The 18,516-nt window shown below is 46.2% G+C and overlaps 2 protein-coding genes and 1 long non-coding RNA gene across 6 annotated transcripts in view; 2 read left to right on the plus strand and 1 right to left on the minus strand.

Moving 5' to 3' along the window:
• LOC125454682 (uncharacterized) overlaps nucleotides 1–2,071 on the plus strand; it is a 57,857-nt gene extending 55,786 nt beyond the window's left edge. The window contains exon 4 of the long non-coding RNA XR_007248081.2: nucleotides 917–2,071. This is a non-coding gene — a long non-coding RNA (uncharacterized LOC125454682). The remainder of the gene's footprint in view (nucleotides 1–916) is intronic.
• Nucleotides 1–8,637, minus strand: part of chac2 (ChaC, cation transport regulator homolog 2 (E. coli)) — a 49,914-nt gene extending 41,277 nt beyond the window's left edge. Inside the window, exon 1 of one of the 2 annotated variants that reach the window (XM_048535716.2) lies at nucleotides 8,092–8,637. In XM_048535716.2, the coding sequence (XP_048391673.1) occupies nucleotides 8,092–8,226 (135 nt within the window). In that variant the 5' untranslated portion in view covers nucleotides 8,227–8,637. The remainder of the gene's footprint in view (nucleotides 1–8,091) is intronic. The other variant, XM_048535718.2, reaches the window with a different exon arrangement.
• The window catches only part of asb3 (ankyrin repeat and SOCS box containing 3), an 85,277-nt gene continuing 75,175 nt past the window's right edge, over nucleotides 8,415–18,516 (plus strand). For 2 of the 3 annotated variants that reach the window (XM_048535714.2, XM_048535715.2), the window contains exons 1-3: nucleotides 8,415–8,990; nucleotides 9,181–9,272; nucleotides 12,183–12,270. The gene's annotated coding sequence lies outside the window, so the exon portion shown is untranslated. The remainder of the gene's footprint in view (nucleotides 8,991–9,180; nucleotides 9,273–12,182; nucleotides 12,271–18,516) is intronic. The other variant, XM_048535712.2, reaches the window with a different exon arrangement.

The following is an 18,516-nucleotide window of genomic DNA, read 5'->3' on the forward strand; positions in this document are numbered from 1 at the left end:
AGATGCTCACCAGGAAGAATGCCCTTGCCAGGTGGACCATTTGAATGTTTTCAGCTGGATTTTATTGAATTACCATGTGTACACTGCTATAAGTACTGTCTTGTGATTGTTGATGTATTTAGCAGATGGATTGAATTACTACTGACAGAGATCATACCAAGGTTTGGAGTGTCTCAACAGATTAGTTCAGACAATGGCCCCCACTTTGTCAGAAAAATCAACCAAGAACAATGTGAGGTGCTGCATATCCAGCAGCAATCCATTGCACTTACCACCCTCAGGCGGCAGGAACAGTGGAAAGGGCGAATGGGATTCTTTAAACCAGAATAACTAAATTACTGTCTGAAACAGGCCTCAACTGGTTGAAGGTCATGCCTTTAGCCCTGTATCATACGAGAATGACCCCACAGTTGACCATCGGACTGTCGGCTGCAGAAATAATTTATGGCCGACCCAGCAGGTCCTTTTGGGATGCCGACAGACCCACCTGCCCACATAGACTTAAATATTATGGGAGAAGAAATTAGATTAGATTCCCTATAGTGTGGAAACAGGTCCTTCGGCCCAACAAGTCCACACCGCTCCTTGGAGCATCCCACCCAGACCCATCCCCCTATAACCCACACACCCTGACCACTACTGGCAATTTAGCATGGCCAATCCACCTAACCTGCACATCTTTGGACTGTGGGAGGAAACTGGAGCACCCGGAGGAAACCCACGCAGACAAGGGGAGAATGTGCAAACTCCGCCAGTTTCCTGAGGCTGGAATCGAACCCGGGTCCCTGGTGCTGTGAGGCTGCAGTGCTAACCACTGAGCCACCGTGCCGCCCCTAATGGAGCCATGAGGTTTTTGAATGCAACTGTACTGCTCCTACTGCAAAGATACTTTCAGCAGCTAACATCGTCTCCAAAGTTTCTCCATTCACAGGTAAAGCATACCTTCGGACCACCATCACAAGTGACAGATCAGAACGCAGATGACCAGAACGAAGCCCCCAGACTGCAAATGGGAGACCTGGTGCTGATCAAAGACTGGGATCGCTTCAAGCTCGGACCCAGGTGGAAAGGACCCCCAAATACTCCTTCAGACGCCAACGGCAGTCAAAGTCCGAGGACAGAGTCACTGGATCCATCTGAGTGACTGTAAACAATAGGGCCCTCAGATGCCCTAAAGACTTTGTCTTTACGGTAATATGGCCACCTTTGTGGTAATAGGCCTGGAGGACAATTTGTTTTATAGGATACATATCCAACTGCATGGTAATCGAACAGTGTGTTATCCGCTAGCACAATCTGTAGAGACTTTATTTGTAGTAACCCCAGGATGAAACCCTCACCAACTCTATGAAGTAGATTATTCTGGTGATCCTTGCCAAGGGGAGACAAGAACTTGGAGGAGGGATGTGCAGGGTTGATGTGTGGAATTGATAGTTAACAGCCCCTTCAATTGTGCAGATACTAAACCTAAGTCTGGGAAGGAAGGGGCCAACTGTATAGATCCTACCAGCTATCCGCTTTGTTTTAATGGTACTGGATGCTGTTGTTTATATGCCTTAGTAAATGTCACCAACCATCCCCCTAATGCTTCCTGGCCCCATCAGTGTGTAAAACAAACTTGTACAACTAAAGGAGGGCTATTAAAATGCCCCTGTTTGGAATCAGAACTGGTAAATGTGACTTCAGGCATACAGTGGACTTGTGGGAGTTGTAATGGCACCCATATAGAAATGGGGTATGGGACATTTCCATTTAACTCCTCGGACTTCCAATTAAGGGTCACTCCTCCTGGAATAGTTACAAGATAGTACGTGAGTCCATTACCTGCTAGGGTGCTAAGAAGGAATTTGTTTTCCTTCTCAATGGGACCTTTTCTACTGCTACTCCAACTTTACCGGTGCTGTTTGCTGTTGGCACGATTGGGCCTCTCACGGTCCCTTGTCCCCAACGAGCGCATACTCGGTGACAAATTGTCACACGCTCCATAAGCAAGGAGATTTGCGCTGAATTGTAGGATCCAGTCACCCTGGGCTCTCCCTTGGCAACAAAATGTGAGGCTGGATGAACACAGCAGGCCAAGCAGCATCTCAGGAGCACAAAAGCTGACGTTTCGGGCCTAGACCCTTCATCAGAGAGGGGGATGGGGTGAGGGTTCTGGAATAAATAGGGAGAGAGGGGGAGGCGGACCGAAGATGGAGAGAAAAGAAGATAGGTGGAGAGAGTATAGGTGGGGACGTAGGGAGGGGATAGGTCAGTCCAGGGAAGACGGACAGGTCAAGGAGGTGGGATAAGGTTAGTAGGTAGATGGGGGTGCGGCTTGGGGTGGGAGGAAGGGATGGGTGAGAGGAAGAACAGGTTAGGGAGGCGGAGACAGGTTGGACTGGTTTTGGGATGCAGTGGGTGGAGGGGAAGAGTTGGGCTGGTTGTGTGGTGCAGTGGGGGGAGGGGACGAACTGGGCTGGTTTTGGAATGCGGTGTGGGAAGGGGAGATTTTGAAGCTGGTGAAGTCCACATTGATACCATTGTACTGCAGGGTTCCCAAGCGGAATATGAGTTGCTGTTCCTGCAACCTTCGGGTGGCATCATTGTGGCACTGCAGGAGGCCCATGATGGACATGTCATCTAAAGAACGGGAGGGGGAGTGGAAATGGTTTCCAACTGGGAGGTGCAGTAGTTTGTTGCGAACTGAGCAGAGGTGTTCTGCAAAGCGGTCTCCAAGCCTCTGCTTGGTTTCCCCAATGTAGAGGAAGCCACACCAGGTACAGTGGATGCAGTATACTACATTGGCAGATGTGCAGGTGAACCTCTGCTTAATGTGGAATGTCATCTTGGGGCCTGGGATAGGGGTGAGGGGGGGAGGTGTGGGGGCAAGTGTAGCATTTCCTGCGGTTGCAGGGGAAGGTGCCGGGTGTGGTGGGGTCAGAGGGCAGTGTGGAGCAAACAAGGGAGTCACGGAGAGAGTGGTCTCTCCGGAAAGCCGACAGGGTTGGGGATGGAAAAATGTCTTGGGTGGTGGGGTCGGATTGTAGATGGTGGAAGTGTCGGAGGATGATGCGTTGTATCCGGAGGTTGGTGGGGTGGTGTGTGAGAACGAGGGGGATCCTCTTTGGGCGGTTGTGGCGGGGGCGGGGTGTGAGGGACGTGTTGAGGGAAATACGGGAGACGCGGTCGAGGGTGTTCTCGATCACTGTGGGGGGGGGGGGGGGGGAGTTGCGGTCCTTCGAAGAACTTGGACATCTGGGATGTGCAGGAGTGGAATGTCTTGTCGTGGGAGCAGATGCGGCGGAGGCGGAGGAATTGGGTATAGGGGATGGAATTTTTGCAGGAGGGTGGGTGGGAGGAGGTGTATTCTAGGTAGCTGTGGGAGTCAGTGGGCTTGAAATGGACATCAGTTACAAGCTGGTTGCCTGAGATGGAGACTGAGAGGTCCAGGAAGGTGAGGGATGTGCTGGAGATGGCCCAGGTGAACTGAAGGTTGGGGTGGAAGGTGTTGGTGAAGTGGATGAACTGTTCGAGCTCCTCTGGGAAGCAAGAGGCGGCGCCAATACAGTCATCAATCACCCATCCCTTCCTCCCACCCCAAGCCGCACCCCCATCTACCTACTAACCTCATCCCACCTCCTTGACCTGTCCGTCTTCCCTGGACTGACCTATCCCCTCCCTACCTATCTTTTTTTCTCTCCACCTTCGGTCCGCCTCCCCCTCTCTCCCTATTTATTCCAGAACCCTCACCCCATCCCCCTCTCTGATGAAGGGTCTAGGCCCGAAATGTCAGCTTTTGTGCTCCTGAGATGCTGCTTGGCCTGTGTTCATCCAGCCTCATTTTGTTGTCTTGGATTCTCCAGCATCTGCAGTTCCCATTATCTCTCTCCCTTGGCATATGGCTTGCTGGGAACTGTCACTTTGGGAGTCTTCTCAGGGATGGTGTCCACTAAAAACTGAGACTACCTTATGAGTGGACTGGCTGTCCTAGGAAATAGCATGATGTTGGCATTGGAAGCAGTAAATCGAGAATTAGTTGAACTTTGGCTCTATGCTCAGCAAACCTGGTATGCAGTGGACTACCAGCTGGCTCAGCAAGGAGTAGTATATACGATTATGGGGGATAAGTGCATTACCCATGTTACCGATGAATCCTATAATATTACTCAAGCTATCGAAGCTATACAGGGTCAGTTGGACCAGTACAGAGAAGGACCCCGACCTGGGGAAGGATGGTTGGGATGGCCTCTGGGCAGTTCTTGGGGCTTATACTTACTCATGGGTGGGTTTTCTTATCGACTGTCGTAATTGTTTACTGCGTGTTCCTGGTATGCCTGAAATCTTGTTGAGGAATTATTACCGACATACTAGTAGCTGCCTTCTCAGCCGTGATATAGGTTATCGTGGAATGATAAAAGGAGGGAATGAGATGTTAATGGGTTAACATCCCATGAATTTTTATGCTCCTTATCTCCTCATACAGGGGTATGTGAACAGTCAACTTCCTGCCCAAATAGGATTGGGTGTGAAACATATGTGGGAGTGTGATACATCTGTAAACACAAAAAGCACTAAGCTGTAATCTTTGTTCCAGAGATAGTAGGAACTGCAGATGCTGGAGAATCTGAGACAACAGGTGCAGAGGTGGATGAACACGGCAGGCCAAGCAGCATCGTAGGAGCTGGAGAGCTAATGTTTCCGGGGTCTAGGCCCGAAACGTCAGCTCTCCTGCTCCTATGATGCTGCATGGCCTGCTGTGTTCATCCAGCTCTACACCTTGCTGTCTCAAGCTCTGTAATCTTTATGGCTGTACCTGCCACACTGCCGCCTACCCCTGTTTCTGCTGAAATGGCCAGGTCAATGACCTTTGATCAAGCCAGGCAGTAGTCACCGCTTGAAATCACGTCCTGTCATTGTCATACAGCTTTGATTGTCACAAAGTGTATCCTGTTCTCGTTATTGCGGCATGACCACACATACGTGTGGTTTCAGATGTAGTAACTGTTTTATGTATCTGCCAATTTCAAAGGTATAAAAGCGGGGGACTGTCCCCTGTTCGGACAGAATTGCTCATGATGCTTGGCACTCTGTGCTGGGTTGCGTACAGCAATCCTCTGCAGCTTGTACTTGCTTAATAATAAAGGATTGTGTTTTTGTAACCAGGTCAGTGCTCTTGCATCAAGTCCGTGAGGATCTCTGAAAAATGAGCCAAACACTGTAGTTATAGATACTGCAAATATTTCTGCAAGGGATCTTGCAATTTGCTCCCTTACTTGCCACAACATTCTGGGATACATTTGATCAGATGCTGGAGATTTATTCAACTTTACATTCTAAGACCTCCTAAAGTTCCTTGTCTGTGATGTGAACTGTCTTTAAAACATCAACATTTATTTTTCTGCATTCTTAAGCCCACCATTTAAAGCCAAACAACTTTTATTTGTTCAATGATGACTCAATATGTACTGCTGTAGTTCATTAAATTTATTTCACCCCAGCCCGTCTTTACAAAATAACTTGGGGGAAATGAAAGTATCTATGTAATGGCTTGCAATCATGCAGCAACAATTCATATGAGATATATCAATACTACGAGGTATCAAACAGTTAAGTTATGTTTGATATCAAAAATATTAATTAAGGAAGTAATGAAAAAAGGAAGATTACATGTAGTAAAGTCAAGGCACTGTATATACAGACTGATCTTGGGCTTAATTAATTGTCAACTTGGCCAATTTCCACTAGGTGGCAGCAAGGATAATGCAATATCATTACATTCCTAGATAATGGGAACTGCAGATGCTGGAGATTCCAAGATAATAAAATGTGAGGCTGGATGAACACAGCAGGCCAAGCAGCATCTCAGGAGCACAAAAGCTGACGTTTCGGGCCTAGACCCTTCATCAGAGAGGGGGATGGGGGGAGGGAACTGGAATAAATAGGGAGAGAGGGGGAGGCGGACCGAAGATGGAGAGTAAAGAAGATAGGTGGAGAGGGTGTAGGTGGGGAGGTAGGGAGGGGATAGGTCAGTCCAGGGAAGACGGACAGGTCAAGGAGGTGGGATGAGGTTAGTAGGTAGCTGGGGGTGCGGCTTGGGGTGGGAGGAAGGGATGGGTGAGAGGAAGAACCGGTTAGGGAGGCAGAGACAGGTTGGACTGGTTTTGGGATGCAGTGGGGGGGGGGGGGGGGGGGGGGGAAGAGCTGGGGCTGGTTGTGTGGTGCAGTGGGGGGAGGGGATGAACCAGCCCAGTTCATCCCCCCCCACCCACTGCACCACACAACCAGCCCAGCTCTTCCCCCCCACCCACTGCATCCCAAAACCAGTCCAACCTGCCTCTGCCTCCCTAACTGGTTCTTCCTCTCACCCATCCCTTCCTCCCACCCCAAGCCGCACCCCCAGCTACCTACTAACCTCATCCCACCTCCTTGACCTGTCCGTCTTCCCTGGACTGACCTATCCCCTCCCTACCTCCCCACCTACACCCTCTCCACCTATCTTCTTTACTCTCCATCTTCGGTCCGCCTCCCCCTCTCTCCCTATTTATTCCAGTTCCCTCCCCCCATCCCCCTCTCTGATGAAGGGTCTAGGCCCGAAACGTCAGCTTTTGTGCTCCTGAGATGCTGCTTGGCCTGCTGTGTTCATCCAGCCTCACATTTTATTATCATTACATTCCTAGGCTGGACAGCATAACATCCTGCTCTTAACTGCTATCCAACAACCAAACCTTACTTGAAATACCTTGGGATTCTTTAAGATTTCCCTTGCTGGTACCCGAGGATCCTAGACGTACATAGTGCTCATTAAGGCAATGAAGTGATGCTGTACAATAGCAAGAAATAAATGTGTTCAAAATAGAAAGCAAAGGAGAGAAATGAAAAGGAAATATAGTCTAATTCAAGCGCAGGGCAATAGTTCAAAATGTAGGCTATTGCCCTGAAAAGTCAAGTTCTACACTATTTTACATGAAATGTGTGGTAGTTCCTCCTTTTAAAGCACCAATAAGCTACCACTGAGTGTGTGACTACACTAAGTTATTGTGGCCAACATATGGAAAGTGTGCAATGTTTTACCTGACAAATGCTAAGTATTGAAACTGTCAGAATAGCATGCAAAGAACATGTTAGCAGAAAGGGAATCACAGCTGCAATTCTTGAAATTTAACTTAAGGAGAAAATTATTTCCCCAAGACTGACCAGCAAAACTTAAGTAAACAAGACAACATATCCAAAAGTTAAAATTAAATTCAATCACTAATGCAATTGTCTAACCCTAATTAAAGCTGATCCATATTTATTGGTAACAAACTGAAATTGCTGGAAAAACTAAGCAGATCTAACAGCATCTGTGGAGAGAAAGCTGAGTTAACATTTCAGGTCCAGTGACCCTTCTTCAGAACTGATTGTAGCTGGGAAAATGTTGGTATAGATGTTGAATATGGGTTGGGGAGGGAGCAGGAGTAGATGATAGGTGGAGATGGAGGATAGAGAGAAGTAGACACAACGGCTGGGCAAACAGAAATGGGTGAAGGTGAAGGTCAGCTTGATGGAATCAACAACTGCTAATCGGGAACCATTAGTACCTGACAACAGGTCGGTTTTGGTAGCAGCACAGGTGACAAGTCCCGGTGAGTGGGGTCGGGTAAGGATATGGAAGAAGGTGCTCGGGTCTTCCAGCCTGCGTTTCTGATTTCCAACAATCATAACTGTTTTATTTTGGCTTAGTTTTTACCAATGTTACGGTGCCAGGCAAATATTATTGGACGACTTATTCTAGACATTCGCTGTTGAAAGCAACACAAAAACTACGAAATGAAACCACTGGTTGCTTGCATGTCCAGCATAAAGAGATAAATTCTGTCCTGCACATGTTCAATGGCCTGATCTGTGACCATCTGGAGAAGGTGAGGGGAGAGCACCCCATGCGGCTTGGGCAAGGGGACACCGCCGCTCCCTAAGATCAGGAGTGTGGCTGAGAGGGAACGCTTTTCCAATCCCACCGTCTCTGCTTCTGCAGCCGCCAGGATTTAAACAGCCGTCTCAGCTGGGGTCGGATATTTGGAGCAGCCCAGGGCCGGTGCCGAGAGCCCAGGCCGCCTACCTGTGACTCACCTTGCCCGGGACACCCCGGTGGTCGGTGCTGCCCTGCCAGAATCGACGGATGTAGCCCCGAATGTAACCCACCAACTTCTCCTGGTAAGGAAAATCCACTTTCCATATCAGCGAGCCGTACCCGAATATCCACATTGCCGACAGTCCCTCACCACAGCGACCGTGTCCTTTCTTAACCGTAAACCGAGCGATCAATCCCCGCCGCGATCAAACCCAGAACCGACTCATCAACGGCGGGAACGCGCATGCACGCAGCGTGGCGCTCCAAGTGTCTCATGGGAAATGTAGTTCCGCTACCGCCGAACGTCACGTGACCCGGAATCGTGTGTCTCACACACACGCCCACACCCCCCCCCCTAAGATAACACAGGGTGCAGCTGGATGAACGCAGCAACTCAGAAGCACAAAAACTGACGTTTCGGGCCTAGACCCTTCATCGGAGAGGGTTGTGAAATAAATAGGGAGAGAGGAGCAAGTGAACCACACGCCCCCCGCCTCAGGTTTAACTTATCGTTGAAGGACAGACGCTCCAGCTCATCGTCAGCCACGTGAGCGAACCAACGTACATGCGCTGGCGACTTCACAACAGGAAGTTGAGGCTCGAGGTGACGGTGACTCTTGGTAACGGAGGACTCGAGCATTTCTGGGCAACAGACTTTATTTTCTGGTGCTGCATCCGTTCGTTTCTTTTTGCAGCACAGCCGGATCTTGTGGGTGTGTTGCGCCTGGAGGAGACCCGTGGGCCGCTCCTTCACTGTCATCATTCGAAGTGAGGTTCATCGTAGGTGTTGACAGAAAAGCAAAGTATCACGGATGCCGGAAACCCTACAGAAAAACTTAGGAAATACGGAACAGGTCTGGCATTATTTACAGAGAGAAAAAGATAATTAAAGTTTCAGGTTGGTAATCGTACAGCTGAAGTTCAGATACAGTCTGAACTGCTCAGCATTTTCTGTCTTTATTAATTGTAATCGCCTGCTGTTGAACAATTGGTTTACACCCGGAGTTGTAACCATGATTCCTATCTACCTTAATCTCCTGTACATGCCGCTTGTCTGTGTGTCACCCTGTAGTTCTTTTTCCAATCAGATCAGAAAGTTGGTCGTATCAAGTAACACGGCTTGTTGGATACCGGAGCACCGGCTCAGGATCGAGCCTTTCGATCTTTAGAGACCAAGAACGTACGTAAATCATTCGGCCCTCGTGCTTGCGGTGTCATTCAATAAGATCATGGTTGTTCTGTTGTGTTTTGAATTCCATATTTCTGTCTACCTCGATTACCTTTGATTCCCTTGCCGATCAAAATTCTGCCTTAAAATATGCATTGACTGTGCGTCCACCGAGGCAGAGAATTCTGAAGTTGCAAACCCTCTGAGAGAAATATTTCTCTTCATCTCTGCCCCATAAGGGTCAACACTATTTTAATGCAGTGCTCCCTAATTCTGGACTCACCCACGTGTGGAAACATTAGACCAGATTTTCTAGTCCATTTTTTTTGTAATGAAAGGAGAAACCTCTGCATTCCTGAGAGGAGCTTTACCTCCATTTTGACAGTTTATTTTTGTGGAGCCAAACTGTGGGGGAAAGTAAACCGTGCCCACGTTTCACAGCAATCAATTGCTGTATTCTAAAATTTAAAGATCCTGACTTTCATTTTGATAGTTGCTGTCAAAAAGCATACATAAGGTAAATGTGATGTTTGGGTGCGGGGATTGTAGGCTACAAGATAGTTGGGATGGTAGATGCCGGGTAAGTAATATGCTAGATGATTAGGAAGTAGAATGCCAGGTGGGGAGGAGTTAGGCTTCCAAGTAAGTGATGCAGTGTTTAGATTAGTTCAATGTGGATAGGAGAAATTAGTTTAGGGAGGCCCGATGTGTTGATGGGGATTGGGTCTGGTGGTAGGAGGGGGTGTTTGGTTGGGTCTGGTACTAGGGGAGATCTGGTCTGGTCCAGGCTGGTGGTAGGTTTAGGATGTTGAGTCGTCTGGCAAGTAGGTGGGGAGGGAGACAATGTTCCAGATTTTCATAAAGTTAATTTGGGAATGTGCTCCATTCTTCTAAATTTCCCACCAGAGGAAATCCTTTTATTACTGCAAACAAGTAAGTTAGATGACATCTCAAACTTCTTAATTTGCTGGAATTCTGTCTTGATTTTCTTAGTTATCTTTAATTGACACTTCAACAAATTCAGATTTGTTATGGTGCCAACGGAGATCACTGGCCCACCTTGTTCTGAAGAGGGGTCACCAGACTCAAAATGTTAACTCTACTTTCTCTTCACAGATGCTGCCAGATCTGCTGACTTTCACCAGCAATTTCTTTTTCATGTTTCAGATCTTCAGCATCCAAAGTTCTTTGTTTCATTTTAGTGTTAACTCTAAGTGTCATTTTGGGCTGTAGCCTTTGCATCATCATTCCATCCATTGGGTTTGGGTAGCCACAACTGAATGTTGAACTTGGGATTGAGCAGGCTTTAGTATAACTGAAAGATAGCTTAATTTGTATTCCAGCCCTGTTGATGAAACCATCACTGCATCAAACTTTTTTGTTCATTTGTCTGTGTCGAGTTTGAATGTTCTAACCAAGTCTGTGTGGGTTTCCACTGGGTGCTTTGGTTTCCTCCCACTGCCCAGAGATGTACAGGTTGGGTGCATTGACCATGGTAAACAACCCACAGTGTCCAGGGACGTGCAGGCTAGGTAGGATAGCTGTGGTAAATGCAGGGTTGTGGGGACAGGGTCTGGGTGGGATGATTTTCGGAGGGTCAGTGCAGATTCAATTGCCTGAATGGCCTCTTGCCACATTGTAGAGATTCTACAATCCCTATGTTATCTGATAATGTGAGTCTGACAACGTTTCCTTGGGGCTTATCCCTCTCCTCTTGAAATATGCTTTCGTTATAGACAATAGACAATAGGTGCAGGAGTAGGCTATTCGACCCTTCGAACCAGCACCACCATTCATTATGATCTTGGCTGATCATCCACAACCAGTATCCTGTTCCTGCCTTATCCCCATAACCCTTGATTCCTAGAGCTTTAAGAGCTCTATCCATCTCTTTCTTGAAAGTATCCAGAGAGTTGGCCTCAACTGCCTTCTGGGGCAGAGCATTCCATATATCCACCACTCTCTGGGTGAAGAAATTTTCCCACAACTCTGTTCTGACTGGCCTACCCCTTATTTTTAAACTGTGTCCTCTGGTTCTGGACTCACCCATCAGTGGAATCATGCTTCCTGCCTCCAATCTCTTAATAATCTTATACGTCTCAATCAGATCCCCTCTCATCCTTCTAAACTCGAGTGTATCAGTGCACTCCTCAAATAGATCCACTCTGGACATTCTGGTTTTGCAAACTAATGTCTCTCTCCAACTTCTCTTCTTCTTGTATGTATTGGTCACTCACCAAATATTGCCCACTTTTCCTTGACACATCAAACGTCAAACCTTCAACCTTGTTGAACACCTTCAAACTTCTTTAATAAATAGCATTCTACTTGACTGAAACAAACTGTCCCTTCCCATCCTACCTGCTGTCTTTGAGGTTGACCACCATACCTTCTTTCAGGACCTACCCATTGTTGTTCAGCTGGATGAGACAGTCCAGAGCAGCCAACAAATTGTTTCCATTGACCTCTATTTCAACTGTTTTCTCTTATCTCTGGACTTCTCTAATGATTTATCCTTCTCACACTGATGTTTCTCATCTAAGCGCTGCCCCTTAGTGATAGAAAAGCATAACATAAGTGCTACATATACACTAATAAAGTCCAGCTGTATATTTGCTATATCGTTCAACCTGTCCACTGTCTATGTCTTGTCATGCTGCATGTTTGAGATCCAATCCTGACTGAGGATAAGTCTTTCCCAGCCAAATATTGGGAAGATCTAAGATTATGTTCACTCCTTGTCAAGTCTCTGTTTGAGTGCTTGACTCCATCCCACTCCCTGGTCACTCTGTCAGGCTGAAAAATAACATTTGTAATCTGGTGTCCTGTTTTATCCAGACATGAATTTCTGACAGCACCTGTACTTCATCCCTAAGACCAACTATGTTTACTTCTAACCTTTCTGTCTCCATCCTTCCTCAGCTCATCATTGAGATGGTCTTTTGGCAGAGTGATAATGCCCCTATCCCTGAGCCAGGAGGTCTGGTTTTAAGTCCAATTTATTCTAGAGGTATGTAGCAACATCCCTGAGCGGGAAATTAGGAAATATTGAATTAAAATTGTAGGGGATGAAAACAGTGTCTCCATTGTTGCTCCTGTGGTTAATCAGTGAATTTCATTAGACAACACGTGATCTATTTCAAAGGGATTCTTTTGGTGCAATTGTAGTGTCACTAGTAGCCAGGAGACCGGGGTTCAAGTTCCACCTGCTCCCAAGGTATGTAATAACCTCTATAAACAGGTTGATTAGAACATGTGCGTTAGCTTATCACCTCCTGAAAACCTGTTCTGTGCCTGTATTACCTCTAGATGATTCTAATGCAGCCCTGGTTGTTCTCCTGTCTTTCACCCTCCATAAACCTGAGCTTGCTCAGAACTTTGCTGGCTTAGGCTATCAAAAGTTCCTATTATCCACAATTACTCAAATGCTCACAAAGTCATTGGGTAAATTTATAGCTGATGCTCGTGTTCTAACTCTCCTGTTACCCAACTTTTAATTTCACATGGCTCTAGAGTCATACAGCATAGAAACAGGCCCTTATTATGTCCGTACTGACTGACAAATGCCAAACTAATGAATCCCACTTACCTGCACATGATTCATAGACTACTATATCTCGATATTTTATGTATTCATCCAGATGCTTCTTAGATGTTGCAAGAGTACCTACTGATACCACCCTCTCAGGCAGCATGTTTGTTGTATCTACCACCATTCAGGTGAAAATTTCTTTTCTTTGAACACCTCTAAACCACTTGCTTCTCACCTTTAAAGTTATGCCCTTTTGTCTTAGATACACACGGGGAAGAGATTTTCATTATCTGCTCTGTTTATACTTCTCATGATTTTATATACCTCCATTAGATCACTTCCTCAGTCTCCTCTGCTCCAAAGAATACAAACCTAGCCTATCTAGACTCTCCTCATAACTGAGACGTTTCATCCCAGGCAAGATCCTGGAGAATCGCCTTTCCAGTGCAATCACATCCTTCCAGTCGTGTGGTGATCAGAACTGTACACAGCATTCCATCTGTGACATAACTGATGTTTTATTAAGTTGTAACAGGACTTCTTGTTCCTATATTCTACACTCTGGCTAAATGAGGAAGAATCCTGTATGCTGCCTTCACCACTCTGTCTACCTGTGCTGACGCCTTCAGGGATTTAGGGCTGATTTTGCACTCTAGTTTTGTCAGCTTGCTGTGTCGACATATATACTTGGTTCCCTGTGGCAAAATCATTGCATCCAACTCCAAAAGGGTCTGTCTGGCTGTAATTCTGCCATTGTTGTTACATTGGCACCTCATTCATTTTTTTTGGTGCCTTCTCCTCCTTTGAACACTATATCCTGCTAGATCACTCTTGCTTCTCCTTTAAAGTCCATTCCATTAAACGCAATAATGCGCTTTTTCCTGTGGCATCCTCCCTCTTTTTCCCTCAGCTCCATTAAGCTTGTGTAGTAAGCTGTCAGACAATGTGTTTGCTTGACTTCAGATTCTGTACAGACATAACACCACAACTAAATGAGCTGATCATTGAGCTCATCATGTGAACCTCTGAAAGGACAGACTTATCACAAGTTAGTGCTGTGAATGCATTCAAATTGAAATTGGATCTGTGGTCCTCCAATTCAAAAATAAAATGCTGAATCTGGAGAAAATGCGAGGGGAAAAAAATCAAAGACAAAGGAAAATGATTCTTTGGGATGTTATCGAAGGATTTTAACAGGTGACTTCAGGAATTGGATGTTATGGAACAAGTCATCATATTTGTCTCAAATCCATTCTTTCAAGTAGACATGGGTGGGTTTGCTACCAAATTCCATCAGGTGTTTGATTTAAAAAGCATTGGAGTTGATATGGAGATACTGTGAAAAATGACGTTGAGGTGAAAGTATAATCAAGGGTACAGTCATTTCTGGAGACTCAAACAGAGAAAAAGATACACTGCTATCATCCTGTGCTTTTAAAGTAAAAGCTTACTTTGCCTCCACATACCTCTTGAGATGGCATTCTTCTCAGTGAAGATAATCAAATCCAAATATCATGCCAGCCTCAAAGATAACCATTTGATGGATTGTTTGACTTGAGTTTTAAACGACAATCCAGATTTGAAGATACCGGCAGATAATGTATAGTCACAGTTTATCATACTAAGACTGGTAAGTTAAGAACGAAATGAGGAATCATACGTGCTTTCTTTCATATTTATATAGCGTTTAAAAACTACTTGAATGGGTGGGTGATAGCCTTAGTGGTATTATTGCTAGACAATTACTCCAGAATTCCAGCTAATGTTCTGGTGACCTAGGTTCGAATCCCAGCATGTCAAATGGTGGAATTTGAATTCAGTAATAAAAAAAATCTGGAATTAATAATCTACTGATCGCCATGAAATCTTTGCCAATTGTCGGAAAAACCCATCTGGTTCACTGATGTCCATCAGTGAAGGAAGTCTGTCACCCTCACTTGTCTGGTCTACATGTGACTTCAGACTCACAGCAATGTGGTTAACTCTCAATTGCTCTCTGAAGTGGCCTAGCAAGCCACTCAGTTGTACCAATTGTTACAAAGTCTTAAAGAAATGAAACCGGACAGATCACCTGGCGTCAAGCTTGGCACTGGAAAAGACAATGGCGGAAACAGCCCTGTCAAGCCTGCAAAGTTCTCCTCACTGACATCTGGGGGTTAGTGCCAAAATTGGGAGAGCTGTCTCACAGACTGGTTAAGCAACAGTGTGAAACAGTCATACTCACAGAATCATACCCTACAGACAATGTCTCAGACACCACCATCACCATCCCTGGATATTTCCTGTCCCACTGGCAGGACAAACCCAGCTGAGATGGTGGTACCATGGTATACAGAGGGTGTTACTCTTGGAGTCCTCAACATTAACTCCAGACCCCACGAAGTATCGTTGCTTTAGGTTAAACATGGACAAGGAAACCTGCTGCTGATTACCACATACCATCCTCCCTCAGCTGATGAATCAGTATTCCTCCATATTGAACAACACTTAGAGGAAACACTGAGGATGGCAATAGCACAACATGTATGGATGGGGCGTTTCAATGTCCACCACCAAGAGTGGCTCAGTAGTAATACTACAGATCAGGCTGGCCGGGTCCTAAAGGACGTAGCTGCTAGGCTGGGTCTGAGGAAGGTGGTGAGAGAACCAACAAGAAGGAAAAACATACTTGACCTCATCCTGACCAATCTGTCAGTTGCAGTTACAACTGTCCAGTATCAGTAAGAGTGACCCTTGCACAGTCTGTGTGGAGATGAAGACGCGCCTTCACGTTGAGAGTAACTTCCATCGTCTGATGTGGCACTATCACCATGCTAAATGGTGATGGATGTCACATAGATCTAGCAATTCAAGACTAGGCACCCATGAGGCACTGTGGGCCATTGACAGCAGCAGAATTGTACTCCAGCACAATCTGTAACCTCATGGCCCAGCATGTCGTCCACTCAACCATTACCATCAAGTCAGGGGATTAATCCTGGTCCAGGAGAACATGCCAGGAGCAACACCAGGCATATCTGAAGATGAGGTTTCTACCTGGTGAAGCCACCGAACAGGACTACTTGCATGCCAAACAGCGAAAGCAGCAAGTGACAAGGTTAAGCAATCCACAACCAACAGAGCAGATCTAAGCTCTGCAGTTCTGCCAAATCCAGTTGTGGACAATTAAGCAATTCACTGGAGGAAGAGGCTTCACAAATAATGCCAATCTCAATAATGGAAGAGCCCAGGACATAAGTGCAAAAGATAAGGCTGAAGCTTTCGTCACAGCCTTCAGCCAGAAATGCCGAGTGGATGTTTCATCTCGGCCTGCTCCAGTTATCCCCAGCATGATAGATACCAGTCCCAAGTCAATTTGATTCACTCCATGTGATATCAAGAAATGGTTAAAGACACTGGATACTGCAAAGGCTATGGGCCTTGACAACATTCTGGCAATTGTACTGAAGATTTGTGTTCCAGAACTTGCCGTTCCCCTAGCCAAGCTGTTCCAGGACAGTTACAATACTGGTATCTATCTGGCAATGTGGAAAATTGCACAAGTGTGTTCTGCACACAAAAGCAGGACAAATCCAATCCAGCCAATTACCACCCTGGATAACAAAGTGTGAAGCTGGATGAACACAGCAGGCCAAGCAGCATCTTAGGAACACAAAAGCTGACGTTTCGGGCCTAGGCCTAGGCCCAAAACGTCAGCTTTTGTGCTCCTAAGATGCTGCTTGGCCTGCTGTGTTCATCCAGCTTCACACTTTGTTATCTTGGATTCTTCAGCATCTGCAGTTCCCATTATCTCTGATCACAATTACCACCCCATCAGTCTACTCTCAGTCACCAGTAAAGTGATGGAAGGTGTCATCAACAGTGCTATCAAGAATTCTGATCAAGCAATAACCTGTTCATTGACACCCAGTTTGGGTTCCGTCAGGTCCATTCAGCTCCTGACCTCATACAGCTTTTGTTCAGACATGGGCAAAGCAGCTGAATTCCATAGGTGAGGTGAGAGTGACAGCCCTTGACGTCAAGGCTGCATTTGACAGAATGTGGTATCAAGGAGCCTTAGCAAAACTGGAATCAGTGGGTATCAGCTGGTAAACTTGCTCGTGGTTGGAGTCATACCTGACACATAGGAAGATGGCCAGGGTTGTTGGAAGTCAATCGTTTCAGCTCCAGGACATCTCTGGAGGAGTTCCTCAAGATAACGTCTTTGGCCTAACCATCTTCAGCTGCTTCATCAGTGACATTCACTCCATCATAAGATCAGAAGTGGGGATGTTTGCTGATGATTGCACAATGGTCAGCACCATTTGTGGTTGCTCAGACACTAAAGCAGTCCGTATTCAAATGCAACAAGCTGTGGACAGTATCCAGACTTGGGCTGACAAGTGGCAAATGACATTTTCCCCACACAAATGCCGGGCTATGACCATCACCAATAAGAGACAATGTAACCACCACCCTTTGACATTCAATTGTGTTACCACCACTGAATCCTATACTATCAGCGTCCTGGGGGTTATCATTGACCAGAAACTCAACTTGGTTCACCTCATAAACACAATGACTACAAGAGCAGTCAGAAACTAGGAATATTGCAGTGAATAACTCACCTCCTTCACTCCGCGAAGGCTGTCCACCATCTACGAGGCACAAGTCAAGAGGATGATGGAATACTCCCACTTGCCTGGATGAGTGCAGCCCCAACAACACTCAAGCTTGACACCATCCACGACAAAGCAGCCCGCTTGATTGGCACTACATCCACAAGCATTCACTCCCTCCATCACCTTCGCTTAGTGACATCAGTGTGTACATTTGACAGGATGCACTGCAGAAATTCCCCAAAGATCCTCAGCCAACACCTTCCACTCCCATGACCACTTCTATATGGAAGGACAAGGGTAGCAGATACATGGGACCACAATCACTTCGAAGTTCCCCTTCAAGCCACTCACCACCCTGACTTAGAAATATAATGCCATTCCACTGCTACCACTGGGTCAAAATCCTGGAATTCCCTTCCTAATGGCATTGTGGGTCAACCCACAGCAGGTGGACTGCAATGGTTCAAGAAAGCAGCTCACCAGTGGCAGCAGTGTGTACTATCTACAAGATGCACTGCAGAAGTTCACCAAAGATCCTCAGACAGCACCTTCCAAACTCACGACCACTTGCGTCTAGGAGGGCAAGGACAGCAGACATATGGGAACATCACCACCTCCAAGCCATGCCTCATCCTGACTTAGAAACATATCGCCATTCCTTCACTGTCGCTAGGTCAAAATCCTGGAAATACCTTCCTAATGGCAGTGTGGGACAACCTACAGCAGATGGACTGCAGCGGTTCAAGAAGGCAGCTCGCCACCACCTTCCCAAGGGCAACTAGGGATGGGCAACAAATGCTGGCCAGCCAGCAACACCCTCATACTACAAATGAATAGAAAAACCAGATCTATATTCAATGTTTTCTTCAGTATAAATCCTGGGTTGCACTTTACATTCAAAAAAGAATCACTGGCTTAGAGAAGGTGATGTTACCTTCTAGTGAGTTAACTATGAACCCAGTTCATATTTCTGTACATAAGCCCACATGCATACGTATACCAATAGATGTGATACCTATAGTAAATTACAAAACTTAAATGTTTTAAGACATAGTTGTGTCTTTGAGTCAAAGCTTCTCATGTCAAATCATTCTAATGTATTAACCAAAGTTTACATTAGCTT

The sequence above is a fragment of the Stegostoma tigrinum genome, chromosome 9, assembly GCF_030684315.1.
Source record: "Stegostoma tigrinum isolate sSteTig4 chromosome 9, sSteTig4.hap1, whole genome shotgun sequence".
Taxonomy (NCBI): domain Eukaryota; kingdom Metazoa; phylum Chordata; class Chondrichthyes; order Orectolobiformes; family Stegostomatidae; genus Stegostoma; species Stegostoma tigrinum.